We start from the raw sequence: 18,263 nt of genomic DNA, 5'->3' as shown, positions 1-18,263 counted from the left end.
AAAATGCTGGGGCACATGGGTGGCTCCGTTGGTTAAGCGTCTGCCTTCGGCTCAGGTCATGATTCCGGGGTCCTGGGATCGAGCCCAGAGTCAGGCTCCCTGCCCAGCAGAGAGTCTGCTTCTCCCTCTGCCCCTCCTCCTGCTCCTGCTTGCTCTCTCTTTCAAATAAATAAATAAAATCTTAAAAAAAAAAAAGTAGAAAGGGCAGATGAAATTGTTGAGCCAGGGTTGGAATTTTGACTGACAAATGCAGCAAAAGTGTGTGTGTGTGTGTGTGTGTGTGTGTGTGTGTGAAAATTAAAAATTACAAGAATTAAAACATAGAAATAAAATCGACTGCTGGCAAAAACAATGACTTGGCAGCAACCCTAGTGCAAAAGTATACTTCGCAGCAGTCAGACATGGTAGATTGTCATTACTTTTAGTCTCTTGTTTATATACCATTTTGCCGTACTAGCTCCAATTAGATAGAAAAAGAAAGAGAAGCAAAATCAGAGAGTTGAAAATGAGGAGAGATGGGAGAAAACTTAGTAACTAGTAACACCCAGAGAAGTAGAGCAGAGTACGGTTCATCATGGTGCCAAGAACAAATAGATAAAAGGAAAGGTAAGACTTGTTAGAACTGTATCCTCGCTAGCAATGTAATGCAGTACAAAAGATAGAAATAGATATAATAGAACTGATTGAGAAGTAGTGTGTTGAATTTAAGCCAAAGGATGAAATACTGTCATCTCGAGAGGCTTTGTTTCGTGAGAGCCCTCTAGATTTACACAGGCCAAAACAGTCCGACCGTGCTTACTATGCTAAAACACGCGGGCCACTTGCTTCGCAAAAGGGTAGAGGTGGGCAAACCTTTCAAAAGAGCAATAGCTTTTTCATTTTTCTCTACCGCCCCTTCCACTGCTGTGACTTAGTTTTAAATGCCAAATCTCTACCTTTTGGGAAAATACGTAAGCTTAGGTAATTTCATTTGCTCCTGAAAGCATTTTACCTTTTCCAATTAACCTTATGTACCAGACAGCTTTTTACTGAGAACTTCTCATATAAAACAGAGTCCAGATGCTCTCATTTAGACATGTGCATGGTATGATGTTATTTTACAGGCTTACATGACTCAGAATCTGTAAATAACTTTAAGAGCTACCCTTCTAGACACTTGTAATCACATAAAGTAAATGGACCATTGTTCTGTGTCACTGCCATTGCCCTGCGCTTGATTTTTAGCATAAGTTTTTTTGGACCCTGTCTTAACTTCAGACTTAAATTCCTTCTTTTCCCACCCTAGGGCCACTTGAATCCCTTCTGCCTACCTTACTGTACAGCAAAGTCTAATGTTACATAGGAGGGAATTAAGGATATATTGTTCTACAATCTAGCTCCCAGCATCATATTGCTATTATTACATAAAATCATTGTCTACCCTAGTTCTTATGTCTGAATTTTCTTTTCTTTTCTTTTCTTTGTCCGTGGGGCTTGAACTCACGATGCTGAGATCAAGACCTGAGCTGCAATCAAGAGTCGGATGCTTAACCGACTGAGCCACCCAGGTGCCCCCTGAATTTTCTTTTTATTCTTTTGGCCTAAGTGTCAGATTTTGTAGCCTGCCTAATACCCCAGTCCTTTTAAGATTGAGGATCTGCTTTGCTTTTGCTTTCCCTTTGGCTACCTGGCTAATTCTACTTCTGAACCCCAGCTTTGTTTATAGGACCCTGCTGACCTTGTCTGCCAGTCTGTATTTCTGCTTGTTATTTGGGTATGTTCTGTGGTTGTATTCTCTATGCCTGTCTGGATGTCCTTTTACTTCATGTTGGACTTTTTGGCTGCTGATTCTTGGCCATCTCCTCCCAACACAGTATACAATTCTACTTGCCAAACTGAATTTCTTTCTAATTGTTAGGTTTGGGTCCATGCCCTGGCAAGAACTGTGAAGGGTTAGCCTACGCAGTTTCATGAATATGGGGAAGAAGACAGGATACTCATGGGTCAGAGACAAAAGACTATTATTTAAGGCGCAGCAAGTGGTGTGAGCTTCATGTCGTTTCCCTGTGCCCCTCCAGTCCCACAAGGCCAGTGCAAAGGCAGGCCCAGGTTTGAACCACAGCTCAGAACACCATACTTAAGGAACACAATTTCTTTTATTTACTTTTTCTTATATTAGAGAGAGAGAGTGGGTGTGTGAGAGAATAGGGGAGGGGGACGGTGGGAGGAGAAATGCGGGAGGGAGAGGGACAAGGAGACTCTGCGCTGAGCAGGAGCCCAACATGGGGCTCAGTCCCAGGACCCCAAGATCATGACCTGAACCAAAATCAAGAATTGGATGCTTAACTGACTGAGCCACCCAGGTGCGCCCAAGGAACACAATTTTTTGTAAGACGATTGTAAGCAAACACGTTCAACTTTTGCCCCACAAGGAGATATCTTTTTTCAAACTGAGCAGCAGATAAATCTGTTCTTTGCCCCAAAGGAAGACACTACTCTGTTTTCCAAAGCTGTGTGCTATGCAGACATCTTTGAAAAGATTGTCCCAATTAAAAGTTGTCCGTGCATCTGACGTAAGACATGCATGAACATAAGATTCCCACGGAGAATCATCTCCCAGCAGCCCTTTGCACCTGCCTACTTTCAGGACAGATCTGCCAAATCCGCCTTGCTCTGTTGCATTTTAAAAACTCTGTTTCTGGAGATAAGACAGTTTTCTTATACTACTACCTTTTGCCTGACTCAAAGAAGTTTAGAATCCATATTCTAAGATGACTTCTTTGAGGTAATTATCATTCTGTTCAGTTGCTTGTTTGTATGCATTTTATAGCCCATAATATTCTGTTGCAATGCAGTACCTGCTATAGCCTAACTTGTCATTTTGTTTAGTGTGTAGTTTCCTCTTCCTGTTTGCATTGTGAGTGCTCCATTGTACTGCTTGACGTGCCTTCACTAAGGCGTGCGATACACAGCTTTAGAAGCTCTCGAGATACCCAAGAATGTTTTCTCTGCTGAACCATGAGATGCTGAAAGAGACAAGGACTTTAAAAGTCCTTTCAGGGGCAGGTGGCTGTTACAGTTCTTACCGCCCACACAACAGAGCTATTCTGTCTTCTGTTGGAACGTGCGTTGCTTCTGCCGCTATGCCGTGTCTAAGCCCTACACTTCTGGTTTCTCCTGGCTTTCTTCTGCCCTTTTCTTCTCTTCAGTGCTTCTTTCCTAGCAGTCCTGCCTCTGGTCACTTCTCCCACGTTCAACTCTTATACAAAAATCTCTGGCCATTTTGGCCATTGCGAATCAGGATGTTTCTTCCTTTATAAAGGCACACCAGTCAGCCATCATAAAAATGACAGGACTGTTTGCAATTGTCCATGTCTCTTTTGTTCTCACTGTACATACAGTATAATAAGTACTCAGTATGTGTTGAATTAATGAGTACTTTTGCATAATTCTTTTCATTGACATTGCCTTATTTGGAACATTAGGGGAGACTTCATGGTTATTAACTTCTCTATTTAAATTTGGTGTTCAAAGGTTACTGCCCTTTAGATACAGGTTTAATTTTTTTTCCCTTTCCTTTTGAAATTTGGCTATTTCCAAGTCCAAAATCATTCCGAAAGCCATAAAGCAGATTTTTGGATGTTTGTGGTGACATTGAACTTAAAAGAATGTAGTGTTCTTTTGAATTTATATTTTAATACGTATATGTAAACATTAAAAATATTTTAATACTTATATTTCTTGCTATTATGTCTTCTATAGAGGTTCTTTTAATAATGCTCATTGTAAACTCGTCTTCCCTTAGAATGTGGGAGAATTTTTCTGATAAAACTGTTACAAAACTACAAACTTATGTTAAAGATGAAAAATGGACCCGTTCTTCATTTATTTTTTTAATTTTTTATTTAACTTTTTATTTTTTTAGAGCGGGAAGGGGCAGAGGGAGAGAAGAGAGAATCTGAGGCAGGCTCCATGCCCAGTGTGGAGCCTGCTGTGGGCTCAGTCCCACAACCCTGAGATCATGACCTGAGCCGAAATCAAGATAGACGCTTAACCGACTAAGCCACCCAGGTGTCCCCAAAATGGAACTGTTCTTCCAATGTGTATGTTAATATAAGATTTGTACAGACAAATAGACCAATGGAATAGATGGGGTCCAGAAACAGCCCTCTCTTCTATGATCAAATGATTGTCAACAATTATTCAATGTAGAAAGGATAGTCTTTTTAACACATGGTGGTAGGAAAACTGGAAATTCATATAAAAGAGAATGAAGTTGGACCCTTACTTAACACCTTATACAAAAATTGACTCAAAATATATCAAACACCTAAACATAAGAGCTAAAATTATAAAATTCTTAGAATAAAAACACAGAGCACATTGTGACATTGAATTTGGCAATATTTCCTGGGTGTGACACCAAAAGTATTGGGGTGCGTGGATGGCTCAGTTGGTTAAGTGTCTGACTCTTGATTTTGGCTCAGGTCATAATCTCAGGGTCATGAGACAGAGCCTTAAGTGGGACTCTGTGCTCAGCAGGGAGTTGCTTGAGATTTTATCTCTCCCTCCCCCTCAGCCCTTCCCCGTCCCTGCTCACATGCATTCTCTCTCTCTTTCTCTCTAAAATAAAAAAAAAATTTAAAAAGTACAGACAACAAAAGAAAAATAGGTTAATTGAAATGTATAAAAATTAAAAGCTTTTGTGCATGAAGGACACTATTAACAGAGTGAAAAGACAACCCATGGAATGGAGAAAATATTTGCAAATCATATATCTAATAACGGGTTAATATCCGGGCTGTATATAAAGAACTTCTGTGGGGCCCCTGGGTGGTATAGTCAGTTGAGCACCCCACTCTTGGTTTTGGCTCTGGTCTGATCTCAGGGTTGTGAGATCAAGTCCCGTGTCGGCTTCATACTCAGGGCAGAGTCTGCATGGGTTTCTCTCTCCGTCTCCCTCTGGCCCCTCCCTCAAATAAATAAATCTTAAAAAAAAAAAAAAAAAAAAGTTCCGCAACTCAACAGTTAAAAAACAACCTTTTTAAAAAGTAGGCAAAGAAAATTAAAAAATAAAAATAAAAAGTAGGCAAAGGACTTCAATAGACATTTCTTTAAGGAGATATACAAATGGCAAAAGTACATGAAAAGATGTTGAATATCAGCAATTATTTGGAGAATGCAAATCAAAATCATAATGGGATACTACTTTACACACATTACAATGGCTGTTATAAAAAAACCCGTGAAATAACAAATGTCGTTGAGGATATGGACAAATTAGAACCCTTGAACATTGTTGAAGGGAATGTAAGATGGTACACGGTATGGATGCTCCTCAAAAAATTAAAAATAGAATTACCATATGATCCAGCAATCCCACTTCAGGGTATATACACAAAGGAATTGAAAGCAGGGACACAAACAGATAGTATTTGTACACCTATGTTCATGGTAGCATTATTCACAATCGCCCGGAGGTAGAAGCAACCCAGGTGCCCACTGATGGATATTTTGGTAGACAAAATGTGGTATACCCGTACAATAGAATAGTATTCAGCCTTTAAAAGGAAGAAACTCTTGTTACGTGCTATAACATGGCTGAACCTTGAAGACATATGCTAAGTAAAATGAGCCAGTTACAAAAGGAAAAATATGATTCCACTTATTTGAGGTACCTAGAGGCAGTCAAATTCATAGAACAGAAAATAGAATAGTGATTGTCAAAGATAGGAGGGAATGGGGAGTTAATGTTTAATGGGTACAGAGTTTCAGTTTCAGAAGATGGAAGAGTTCTGGAGAATGGATATTGGTGATAGCTGCACAACAATGTAAATGGACTTAATGTCACTAAACTATACATTTAAAGATGGTTAAAAATGGTAAATTTTGTTATATATATTTTATCACAATTTTTTAAAAAGTCTTGTAGTAGACACTATAGGTTATCTAGCCAAAATGTATGGTCTCCCTTTATCCTTACTGGCTGAGACCCTATTTTGTTTTGGTGTGTAGAACTTACCCATGTGACTTAGAAGGGGACCCTCTCCCAAGTCCCGGGATAAATTCTAATTGACTCCAACAAATCACATTTGTTTTCGTTACACTGTTGGTGAGGTTTTTTGTTTGTGGTATCGTTTTGTTTTTAGCTAGATGTACAAAAATATTTATTATAGTGTTTATAAAAGCAAAGTATTGGGAAACAAAAACTCTAAATGTCCATCAATAGGAGGAGACTGGTTTCAGAAATCCTGGCACAAGGTAGAGACTTCTTTGTAAAAACAGCAGTAACAACAACAACTCTGTAAAAATGGTATATCTCCATATTTCTTAATAAGAAAAGATGATCACATTGTTGAATTTTCTTAAATGCTCCAAAACAGCAACAGGTAGTACTAAGGATAAAGTGGGGAGAGAGAAATCGAGGGGGAGAGAGATTGAGGGAGAGGGGGAGAGACTGATGGTTTTATTACGGGAAAATATTTTTTTAAGGGTAGGTACTTTTGGTCAGTGAGATGGGAAAGGAGGTGAACCAGGAGGATTTCTGGGAAAGGTTTTCTTGCCCTTAAGGAGCATATGCCAGAAGGTACTGTCCCATTTTTTCCTAATATTGTGCTTGAATATGGCACCTGAAATTGTGCAGCCACCTTACACCCATGAGGAAAACCAGCCCTAGGCTGAAGTAGCTGCTGAGCACAGTAGGACGCAGAAATGAAAGGAACTTAGGCCTTAGGATAACATCCTCAAGCCGCTAATTTCTTTGGGCATGGAGCCTTTCCCTCTGGACGTTTTAAATGTGAGATCATTTATTTCCTTACTTGTTTAAAGCAGTTTGAGTTGGGATTCTGTCTGTTACTTGCATTCAGAAATATCCTCCTAGCTGAGAGGAGGCACTTTAGAAACATACACTGTTACTGGAGAATTAGCTTTTCCAGTTTGCGGCGGTTGTTTTAAACTCGAGTCAGGCTTCGGTTCGATGTCACAGTAGTGGCATCTTTCCTTTGACTAATGATTTACTGGGTGCTTTTCCTTTTGATGTCATCATGTTCTAGAATGGTACAGTATACAGTACCATTTTGTGAGTACAAAATGTTCTATGGTACTTTTTATATTTGGTATTTTCTCTTTTCCTTACGTTTATACATTTTTCAAAATTCTAAGAATTGTACATAAAAATAAAGAAACACTTTACATTTTAACTAAATTCTTTAATTATGTACATCTACTTGAAGAGAATTTTGGAAGATTTAATCTATTAGATGCTTCTGTTTGCAAGTAACCAAAAAAACCAATTTAAACTGGCTCTATGTTAAAAGGAATTTATTGGCTTATATAACTAAAAAGCTAAAGGTATGTTGCATTTCAGGGAAGGTTTGATCCAGCAGCTTAACCATTATCACTAAGGACTCAGTTTCTGTCTGCCTTTTTAGTCTTTTCATAATTCCGTAGTATCAGCTTTATTCTAGTGCTGGCTGTTCCCATTGTGTTAAACATGGTCACCAACAGTTTGGGCCGTGTGCTTTCTTCACTTGTGTCCGGCAAGAGGAGTTTTCCCAATTTTTCATTCTCTAACGTTGGAAACAAAGTCATAGGCTTCAGTCTGAATAGACCAATTTAGGTCATAGGGCTCTCCCCAAGTCAGTTATTGTAGTCAAGAGGGTGGAAATACGTTTACTGGCTTAAATTACAGATGAGTACCCTTGGAGGTGGCGTTGAGGTCAGTCCCATTCAGATGACACACTGATGTGCGTGGAGGAAGTGTGGGGTAGGTGCAGCCTTGGGACCGAGTCCGTTGTACAGGGAGTAGAAAAGGAGGTAAGCGGTCTCCTCTGCCAAATATCATTAGATAGTATTGCTGTGTTTCTATTTCAACATTACATTGTTTTCCTTTTCTCTTTTTGTCTCATTAGTGAATTGTTTGCAAAAGAAAACTACTTGGCAGCTGTTAATGCATACAACTTAGCCATAAGACTAAATAACAAGATTCCACTATTGTACTTGAATCGGGCTGCTTGCCACCTGAAACTAAAAAACTTACACAAGGCCATCGAAGATTCTTCTAAGGTATATCTATCTATTTATTTATATATGGTGCCTTAAAATTGTTATCCTCTTTTTATTGGCTTAAATGATGCCCTTAATCTTTTTTCTTTTGTCTTGTTAGTTATGCTTTTTTTACTGAAAAAAGACTTTTTGAATTGACAAGAAACTGGTATTTTTTTGATACTCCAAGACACTATATTGTCTTAGTATATCAGTTGAAGTCCACAACTTCTTGTCAGTTTGTGCTTACCCTTTATCTTAAAGTTTTGCCGACTTAATGCAAGGTTGAAGGAAGAAAACTTGGTTTTCTTATTGTCACTACCACTTGCACATTAGAAGGATAGCTCTAAAATAATTTCCCAATTTTCAGAGTAACCTAGTATATCCTGGTTTCATTATTAATTTCATGTCATTATCTTAAACTTCTAGTTTTTTTCTTTTTTTTTTCCATGTCGGAATAACCTGTTTTAAGGGAAAATCACATGCAAAATTTCTTATGTGGCTCCTTGAGATTGAAAATATGAAGGAAATAACCAGATCCTCATACTTTGATCTCATTAAGCTATTAAGAGATCTGACAATATTTTTATGATCCAGTTTTCCTTTTACTAGCACGGTGCTGTGCACAAATATTTATTGAATGAGTGAATAAACTGGATCACCCAATGTGAATATAAAGACCTCCAATGTTCTTTAATCATTCCTGCTAATAAAGATAAAGCTGTAGAAGTTTCAGATGATAAACCAAATCATCACTTTAGGAGAAAGGGTATGAATCTTGTAGAGGAACAACTGAACAATTCTTTAAATCGTTCAAAACAAATATAAGTATTTGATAAATTTCTGTGCCAGTTAAGTCAAAAATTTTGTTGGGTGAGGCTTGAGGCTTGTTTTAAAGTTAAGGTTTTTATCATGTTTTTGCTCAAGTTTAAATTAGGAAATTGTCTTTCCCTTATTTTATTTTGTAAGGCACTGGAGTTATTGACACCACCTGTTCCAGACAATGCTAATGGAAGAATGAAGGCATATATACGACGTGGGACGGCATTCTGCCAACTAGAATTGTACATAGAAGGTAAGAAATTGATAGAAATGTTTTAAGTTCCAAGTTATTCTCTGAAAAAAGTATCAATGGGGTTATTTAAGATCACAACTTTTTAGGACTCCAGTGTTTTGTATTTTTAGCATTTAATATATTCTCTGCAGTTTATCTGACAAAAAATGATTTCGAAGTGTTTAAAAAAATTTTTCTGTAGAAGGCAGTTAAGACAAGATGTGAGCAACAAGTTTACATCCAGGAAAATGCTAGAGCATCCAGACAACTTTTCTATGGAAGGATGTGTGATAAAGGATATGAATGAGTCACTTAAGATACGATGGAAATTTAAAATGAACTGCTTTGGTCAGACAGACAGACACACACACACACACACAAGCTGAGAAACAACTGATCTACCACAGTGTATGATCATTGCTTATGGTTTGTGAGCCTGTACTAAGTTTTGTTTCAGCCTCATGTGTATAGAAGCCATAACATTTATTTTTCATGTTTAATGTATTTAGGGACTTTTTGCAGTTCCTCATTTTGCTCCAAAAGGCAAGACTTTGTAGTAGTCAGTGTTTTATCTTTAATGCTCTTCCCATACTTCCTTACCCAGAGGACCAGTCAACTTTGCTTTTTTCAAGGCCTAGAGGCATACTCCTTGGTGATGCCTTACCAGGGAATGGGCAAGTCTATAAGGTTTTATTATTTCTGAGTTCATTTTTAAACTTGTTTCTGAGATTTTTTAGGAGACTTTTCTAACTAAAGCATCCAAATTAGATTTATGTGCCCCACCCTTTTTTTTTTTTAAGTCTCTTATCCAGCTTCATGAAGATAAAAGTTATCAAGACAGGAACGAAACATTTGAAAGCATTCTTTAGAAATTGTAGCATCATAGAGTTTTTGCGCTAAAAGTACTTTTCATTTTAAAGATGAGAAAATGGAGGCTTGGAGAAGTTAAGTGATTTACCTCAAGTGGCATATGGCAAATCAGTCGCACTTAGAACTCAAGTTTCCTCTCTCAAAGAAATTTTCCCACTGCTTCTTTTGGTAAAGACTTAGACTCATCTGGATGTATTTAACAAACAGTCCACAATGGTTTCCTTTTAAACCAGTTATCCTCAAAGGAATTCTGTAGATATGACAACTATAGAAAAAAACCACAAACTGTAGTCTATGAATTATATTAAGTATGGATTGAGTCTACCAAAAATTTTTTTTTTAATCTAGAATTTCTAAATAAGATGTCATTTATTATTTTCTCATCGAGGTAATAAAAATGTCCTTTTTATATGTGAGTTTTATTCAGTCTGTTCATGCTTTAATGAGTTTAAGCTGTTAGTTTATTTGTACTTGAATTTAAAATAACTGCTTCTCGGATGCTTGGATGGCTCAATCCGAAGAGTGTGCAACTCTTGATCTTGGGATCATGAGTTCAAGCCCCACATTGGGTGTAGAGATTACTTAAATAACATTTAAAAATCTTAAAAAAAAAAAAAAAAAGCAAACCCAAAACTGCTTCTTACTGAACCCTGAATGTAATGAGTGTAATTATTCCTGAAATGACTGATAAATTTCTGCAGTCTTTTAGAAATACTACATAGAGATACGTATATGAAAAGGAGTATCTGATTGAAAACCTGGTACTTGTCCTGAACCATGTTCTTAGTGGTTATTTTTATAAAAAATATCATCTGGATAGCACAAGTATTTATAAAATATTAATTTTATTGACCATCATTGCTATATAAATATAGGCCTACAGGATTATGAAGCTGCACTTAAGATTGATCCATCCAATAAAATTGTACAAAATGATGCTGAGAAGATTCGGAAGATAATTCAAGGAACAGAACTAAAATCTTAATGACTGCTGAAGCAACTAGGTATTATACTAGGTATTTTTTTAAGTTTTTCAAAAAGAACTGGAGGCATGAGGAATCTTTGTAAATATTATGGCTGATGGTGCAGAATCCCTTTCTTTTTCGTTCTCTAGTTCTGTAGAGGGCAAAATATTATAAATCTATAGAAAATGAACTGTTTGATTTGAATGGTTTCTGAATAAGTAAATTAGGAATGATCTAATTCTTTGCTTCTTCAATACATGGATTAATTACATATATATATTTGTTGCTGTTATTGCTGTTGTTGAATTCAGCTTACCCTTATAACTAACAAAATATTCCTTGGTGTGATGAGTACTAGGACATTACTGATTCATTTCTGACAAGGTAAAATTTGAAAGTAAAAGACCATGTTTATAATTTTTTAAATTAAATATACTACTTAATTGAATGGTTGACCTTAGTTCAATCAGTACTGATGTTCATTTAGTATTCAGTGCACAAAACCTTTACTTCTCCATCCTGTTGTGGGAAGGTAGACCAGTTCAACCCAACAAAACAACTGTTTGGAAAACTTTTTTTTTTTTCTTTTAAAAGATCTTATTTATTTGAGAGTATGAGTGGCAGTGGGGGAAGGACAAAGGGAGAGGGAGGAGCAGACTCGCTGCTGAGCAGGGAGCCTGACTCAGGACTCGATCCCAGAACCTTGGGATCATGCCCTGAGCCGAAGGCAGACACTCAACCCACTGAGCCACCCAGGAACCCTGTTTGGGAAACCTTATTTTCAACCTTAACTCTATGTAGTGTTCCCCAAAGCATTGATCATATTTCATACTATCTGGTGAAGGTAAGTTTTCTAGTGAGATGTTTTCTAGTGCCTTCAAGTGCAATAGGAAAAAGAAAAAGACAGCAAAGGGTGAAATGTTAACACAAAGTATTATGATACTGGCATTGGATTGTACCACTGTTTGTGTTGTACCGCAGTGATGAAGCAAGCATTAAGCAAAAACAGTACCTTCTGTATATAGTAGTTACCACAACTGTCTGATTATATTTAGAGGATTTTTAGAAAAACAAAACACAATTTTTAGGAATAAGTTTTTACAGTATTTGGTCATCTGATGTCATTCAAGTGGACCATAAAACAGCTTCATTCTTTTTTTTTTCTTTTAACACAATACTTTTTTGAATGTGTAAGGCTATCCTAGTTCAGCAATCTTGAGACTTGCTTTTATAAACTTTAGATAACTTACATAGCAGCCTTGTTCAGTTCATAGACCTTCTCATAAGGCAGGATTGCTTTTTCTTATAACCAACACTGATTTGTTTTTATTTTAAAAAATAAACGTTACCAAAATAAAGATGAGTCTCCATACATGTCAAATACCAGTTTGAAATTCACAATATGTTAACCAACCTAGTGCTTCTTCAGGCTCTTCCTTTTACCATCCTCCAACCCCTCCCCCCCCAAAAAAGACTGGGCCCAATAGCTCCCCTAAGCGCGAAAGATCAATCCTCGGAGGAAAGAAGGGATACTCTTGACTAGTTATTTATTAATATTTTTGACCCTATTCTCTAAATAAAGTCTTAGACTTCTTAAATTAACAATAGACAAATTTGTATTCACAGAATACTTGACTTCTTTTGAGCAATCTCCTATTTTTTGTGAGGGACTTTTATCTTAAAGTGAAGTAGTGAGAGAGTTGAAATATTGATATAACACTCCCATCTCCTTCATGATGAAAACACACTTCCCAAATAATAGTGCTAATTATTATTAAGGTCCATGAATAAAAGATAAGAAAAAAATTCTTATGGTAGTCCCTTAGTTTTTTTCATAATGTCAATTATTTGATTGAAATTAATTTCAAGATACCAAGTGGATAATAGGCTAAATGTAGCTGTTACAGAAATGTAAACTGAAGGATCTTTAACCGCGTGAAGGGATCTTTAATATCCCACTACTATGTGATTACCATACATAAACACACAGTATACCTGTTTATTGATGAATTTGGCTATGAATAAATATCAAAACTATATCAAAATACTGATTACGAAGGAAAGATCATGACTATCCCATTTTTGCAGTGGATGCCTTATAGGAATAGTAAATAATTATTGTTAGACTTAATTTAAATAAAGAATATTTTCTAATATGCCACTTGCCCTTTGACTGATAGTCACTTGAGAGTCAGCTAACGTAGATGGGTAACTAGTTTCACAGAACCTTTATATCATTAAAGTGCTTAAGCATTTTATGAGGAATGCTCATTTCTTTCCTCCCAGAAAGAGGTTTGTGAATTACATCAAGCAAAAATGGTTTGTCCCAGCCCAGGCTTGGCATAATTTTTCTTTTATACATTTTAGCTCTTTACTGACAGAAGTAAAAATATTACTGTTAATAGATAAATGCTATCTAATAGCTAAATAGAAAGTGAACACGTATGTTTATATAAACATCTCCTGTCCTGGTTTCCTAGAGTCAGGGAAAACTAGAGCTGGACAGTAGTTAGAGCACTATAAACAGATTTCATCTGGGAACGATTGCAGTATAGGAAAAGAGACCTCAGTATAGAACTGGGGTCAGTTCCTAATATAGCATGGACAATGGACAAGTGGTGATTTATAGCTAAGGAGCAAGTTGGGGGTCGGGGTTGGGGTTGTCAGTACATGGAAAAGTACTAAGAGGAAACATCAGGGGTAGCGAGATTCTGGCTAAACTGACCTAACAGGATTCTTGCTGAAAGCAGGCCAGGTTGACTGGGTATCATCTGGGAGGTTGTGGGGAATGAGGAATTTGGTCAGATATTGAGAGTGATCAAAATTGATGGTGGGGATTCTGGCTACACCAACTTGGCAGTATTCTTGCTAACAACTGAACTCTTAAGGGCAAGGCCCAAGGATCAGGCCCAGTTGAAAAAGTGGCTTAGAGGAACCTGTTCAGAGTTTGGTGAAGGAGAGACCACTGGTCACTAGCAAGCCAAGTACTTTGCAGTGAGCCTCATCCATGTGGCAAATAAGGGCAAAAGATTTTTTAAAAAGATTTTTATTTATTTATTTGAGAGAGAGAGAGAAAGTGAGTGAGGGGAAGAGCAGAGGGAGAGGGATAAGTGCTGAGTGCCGAGCCTCACACAGGGCTCTGTTTCACAGCCCCAAGATCATGACCTGAGCTGAAACCAAGATTTGGATGCTTAACTGACTGAGCCACCCAGGCACCTCATGGGCAAAGAATTTTTGCACATACCATCTGGGGAAAAGGGTAGTAGGTGATTTCCAAAAGGACTGACAACAGGAGTGTATTTCTTTATCTTATTGAACTGATCCGGTTCAATCTCACTCTCAGACAAAGACCTATGAAGAGCTGACCTTTCTCTGAGTATCAGATTCACATTAACCACATTAACCAAGCTCAGGAGACTGAACAAAACAGATTGCCTACTTACTATTAATTCATAAGTAAAATTGAGTGAGCATGTCCATGGGGATGATAGATTATATGACAATTCACTTCTTCTTATAAGCAGATGTATATGGTAAATCACATCATAAAGTTGCTTAGCAAACATGTTTTAAAAAAAGAAACAGGTGCAAAATAGAGTCATTTGTGGCTTCACAGGTGAATTCTACCAAACATTTAAAGAAGAGTTAATACTATTCTCAAACTATTCTAGAAAATAGAAGAGGAAGGAAAGCTTCCAAATTCATTCTATGAGGCCAGCATTACCCAATACCAAAACCAGATAAAGTCACTATGAGAGAGAGAGAGAGATCTCTGATGAACATAGATGCAAAAATCCTCAAAAAAATATTAGTAAACCAAATCCAACAATATATTAAAAAAAAAATCATTCACCCCGATCAAGTGGGATTTATTCCTGGGATGTAAGGGTGGTTCAATATTCACAGATCAATCAGTGTGACACATTACATCAGTATGAGAAAGGATAAAAACAATGTGATCATTTCAATAGATGTAGAAAAAACATTTGACAAGGTACAATATCCATTCATGATAAAAACCCTCAAAAAGTAGGTTTAGAGAGAAGAGATATCAATATAATAAAGGCTACCTATAAAAAACTTAGAGCTAACATCATCCTCAATGAGGAAAAACTGAGAGCTTTTTCTCTAAGGTCAGGAACAAGATAGGATGTCTACTCACCATTTTCATTCAACATAGTACTGGATATTTTATCCACAGCAATTAGACAAGAAAAAAAAGCATCCAAATTGGTAAGGAAGAGGTAAAATTTTCACTATACACAGATGACGTGATATTATATATTAAAAATCCTAAAGACGCCACCAAAAAAAAGAGAAAAACTAGAACCAATAAATGAATCGGGAAAGTGGCAGTATGCAAAATCAGTGTCAGAAATCTGTTGCATTTCTATATGCTAATAATGAAGTAGCAGAAAGAGAAATTAAGAAAACAATTCCATTTACAATTGCGCCAAAAATAATAAAATACCTAGGAATAAACCTAACCAAAGAGGGAAAGACCTGTACTCTGAAAACTATAAAATACTGATGGAAGAAATTGAAGATAACACAAACAAATGGAAAGATGCTCATGGATTGGAAGAACAAATATTGTTAAAATGTCCATACTACCCAAAGCAATCTATGGATTTAATGTAATCCCGATAAAAATACCAACAGCATTTTTCACAGAACTAGAACAAACAATCCTAAAATTTGTATGGAACCACAAAAGACCCCAAATAGCCAAAACATTTTTGAAAAAGAACAAAACTGAAGGTATCACAATCTCAGATTTCAAGATATACTACAAAGCTATAGTAATCAAAACAGTATGGTACTGGCACCAAAATAGAAACATAGATCAATGGAACAGAATAGAGAGCCTAGAAATAAACCCACCAAACCCATGATTATGTGGTCAAATAATCTATGACAAAGGAGGCAAGAATATGCAGTGGGAAAAAGAAAGTATGTTTAAACAATGGTATTGGAAAAACTGGACCACTTTCTTACACCATAGAGAAAATAAATTCAAAATGGTTTAAAGATCTAAGATATGAGACCTGAAACCATAAAAATTCTAGAAGAGAGAGCACAGGCAGTAATTTCCCTGACATTAGTCATAGCAACATTTTTCTAGATATGTCTCCTAAGGCAAAGGAAACAAAAGCAAAAATAAACTCTTGGGACTACATGAAAACAAAAAGCTTTGTACAGCAAAGGAAACAATCAACAAAACAAAAAGATACTTACTGAATAGAAGATATTGCAAATGATACATCCAATAAGGGGTTAATGTCCAACATATATAAAGAAATTATACAACTCGACACCAAAAAAACAAAAAAACCCCAACTGATTAAAATAGGCAGGAGACATGAACAGAACGAACTCCAAAGAATACATACAAATGGCTAACAGACACACGAAAAGATGCTCAACTCATTCATTGTCTGGGAAATGCAAATCAAAACCACCATGAGATATCACCTTATACCTGTCAGAATGGCTGATATCAAAGAGACAAGAAATAACAAGTGTTCTGAGAATGTGGATAAAAAGGAACCCTCAAGTACTGTCGGTGGGAATTCAAACTGGTAGAGCCACTGTGGAAAACCGTGTGGAGGTTACTCAAAAAATTAAAAATAGAATTACCATATAACCCAATAATTCCATTACTGAGTATTTACACAAAGAAAATGAAAACACTAATTTGAAAAAGATAATATGCATCCCTATGTTTATTGCAGCATTATTTACATTAGCCAGAATGTGGAAGTAACACAAGTATCCATTGATAGATGAACGCATAAAAAACATATGGTATGTATCTACAATGGAAGATTACTCAGCCATAAAGAGAATGAGATTTTGCCATTTGCAACAACTTGGGTGATCTAGAGGGTATAATACTAAGTAAAATAAGTCACAGAAAGACAAATACCATATGATTTCACTCATATGTAGAATTTAAGAAAAGAAATGAACAAAGAAAAAAGAGACAAAAAAAGACTCAAGTAAAAAGAACAAACTGGTGGTTGCCAGAGGGGAGGTGGATGGGGGGATGGTTCAAATAGGTGAAAGGTATTAAGAGTACCCTTATCATGATGCGCACTGAGTAATGTGTAGAATTGTTGAATCACTACACCTGAAACTAATAATACTGTATGTTAATTATACTGGAATTTTAAAAAGTAAAAAAAAAAAAAATTAAAAAAAAAAGAGTCACTTGCCAGCATTGACAGGAAACCAAGATAAAATTGCAGGAATTTGACCTTTAACCAGTCAATCTGGAATTTCCTGATCAGCACTACTGAAGTAAATCGCTTAATAGACCCCTAGCCTTTCCCCAAAGGAAGGTGACCTTGCCTGAAAAGATCCTTTTTTTTTCTTAACAGTTTCTTTGTCCTGCCCTGTTTCTGCCTATAAAGTCTTCCATTTTGTAGAGCTTCTCAGAGCTTTTCTACTTGCTAGTTGGGATGCTGCCTAATTTATGAATTGTTGAATAAAGCCAATTAAATTTTTCAAATTTACTCAAATTCCGTTTTTTAACACAGAATCAGAACAAGGAGAATTAGTTTGAATGGAATGTTTCATGGCATCATGCATCCTATTCTATACAACAGGCTTCCTCTATCCTATAACATTTAGGATAATTGCCTTTGTTTATAAACCTTTAAGACAACCTCATGAACTCTCATGTATCATCAGCAAAACCAGGCTTATTCTTCAAATCATGACCAGATTACCAGCATCTTCTCTTTGCCATTGTCCACAGTTTTTGAAATGTAATTCCCCTTTCTAAATGCATATGACCCTATGACCATCTCAAGATAGTCTCTGCAAGGAACTACTTTTGACAGTTTTTATACTTCATTTCAGCCTTTTTATGACCGAGATAAACATGTTTTTTGTTTACTAAACAAACAGTATAGTAATAGGAATAGTAAATTCATAATAATTTTGAGCTATTATAGATAGTAAAAAAAAATCAACTTATTTGGTCAGATATATTTATTAGATTTTTGATGGGGTAAACTATATTTCTGATAGTCTTTTAGTTTATAGCTAAAAGAAAGACCTAAATAAACTGGTAAAATATTCCTTGGGGAAGATAAACTTCTTTTTATTTGAAGCCAAGAGCTCATGCTATATTTCCAGTAATGATGAGTCAAAAAATGGAAATGAAATGTCAGATATTTTGATAATTGTGTAAATGTAGGAAAGTTTGCCTAAAGTATATGAGTTTTTTTTTTTACCTTATGTATAGCTTTAGCTATTTTCTACAAGAACTGATTGTTCAAACTGTTATCTGAAATGAAATCTTTCTTTTTGGAAAAATTAAAAACTCATTTATTTGTGTGTTT

General features: G+C 36.3%; 1 protein-coding gene across 2 annotated transcripts in view; it reads left to right on the top strand.

Moving 5' to 3' along the window:
- Positions 1 to 16,140, top strand: part of DNAAF4 (dynein axonemal assembly factor 4) — an 83,973-nt gene extending 67,833 nt beyond the window's left edge. For both annotated transcript variants that reach the window (XM_048219486.2, XM_057306206.1), the window contains 3 exons: positions 7,890 to 8,043; positions 8,992 to 9,097; positions 10,822 to 16,140. In XM_048219486.2, coding sequence (XP_048075443.2) covers positions 7,890 to 8,043; positions 8,992 to 9,097; positions 10,822 to 10,931 — 370 coding nt within the window. In that variant the 3' untranslated portion in view covers positions 10,932 to 16,140. The remainder of the gene's footprint in view (positions 1 to 7,889; positions 8,044 to 8,991; positions 9,098 to 10,821) is intronic.
- Positions 16,141 to 18,263: the final 2,123 nt, after the last annotated feature.

Source organism: Ursus arctos, unplaced genomic scaffold (genome assembly GCF_023065955.2).
Source record: "Ursus arctos isolate Adak ecotype North America unplaced genomic scaffold, UrsArc2.0 scaffold_36, whole genome shotgun sequence".
Lineage (NCBI taxonomy): Eukaryota > Metazoa > Chordata > Mammalia > Carnivora > Ursidae > Ursus > Ursus arctos.
This window is presented reverse-complemented; position numbering and strand designations above follow the sequence as displayed.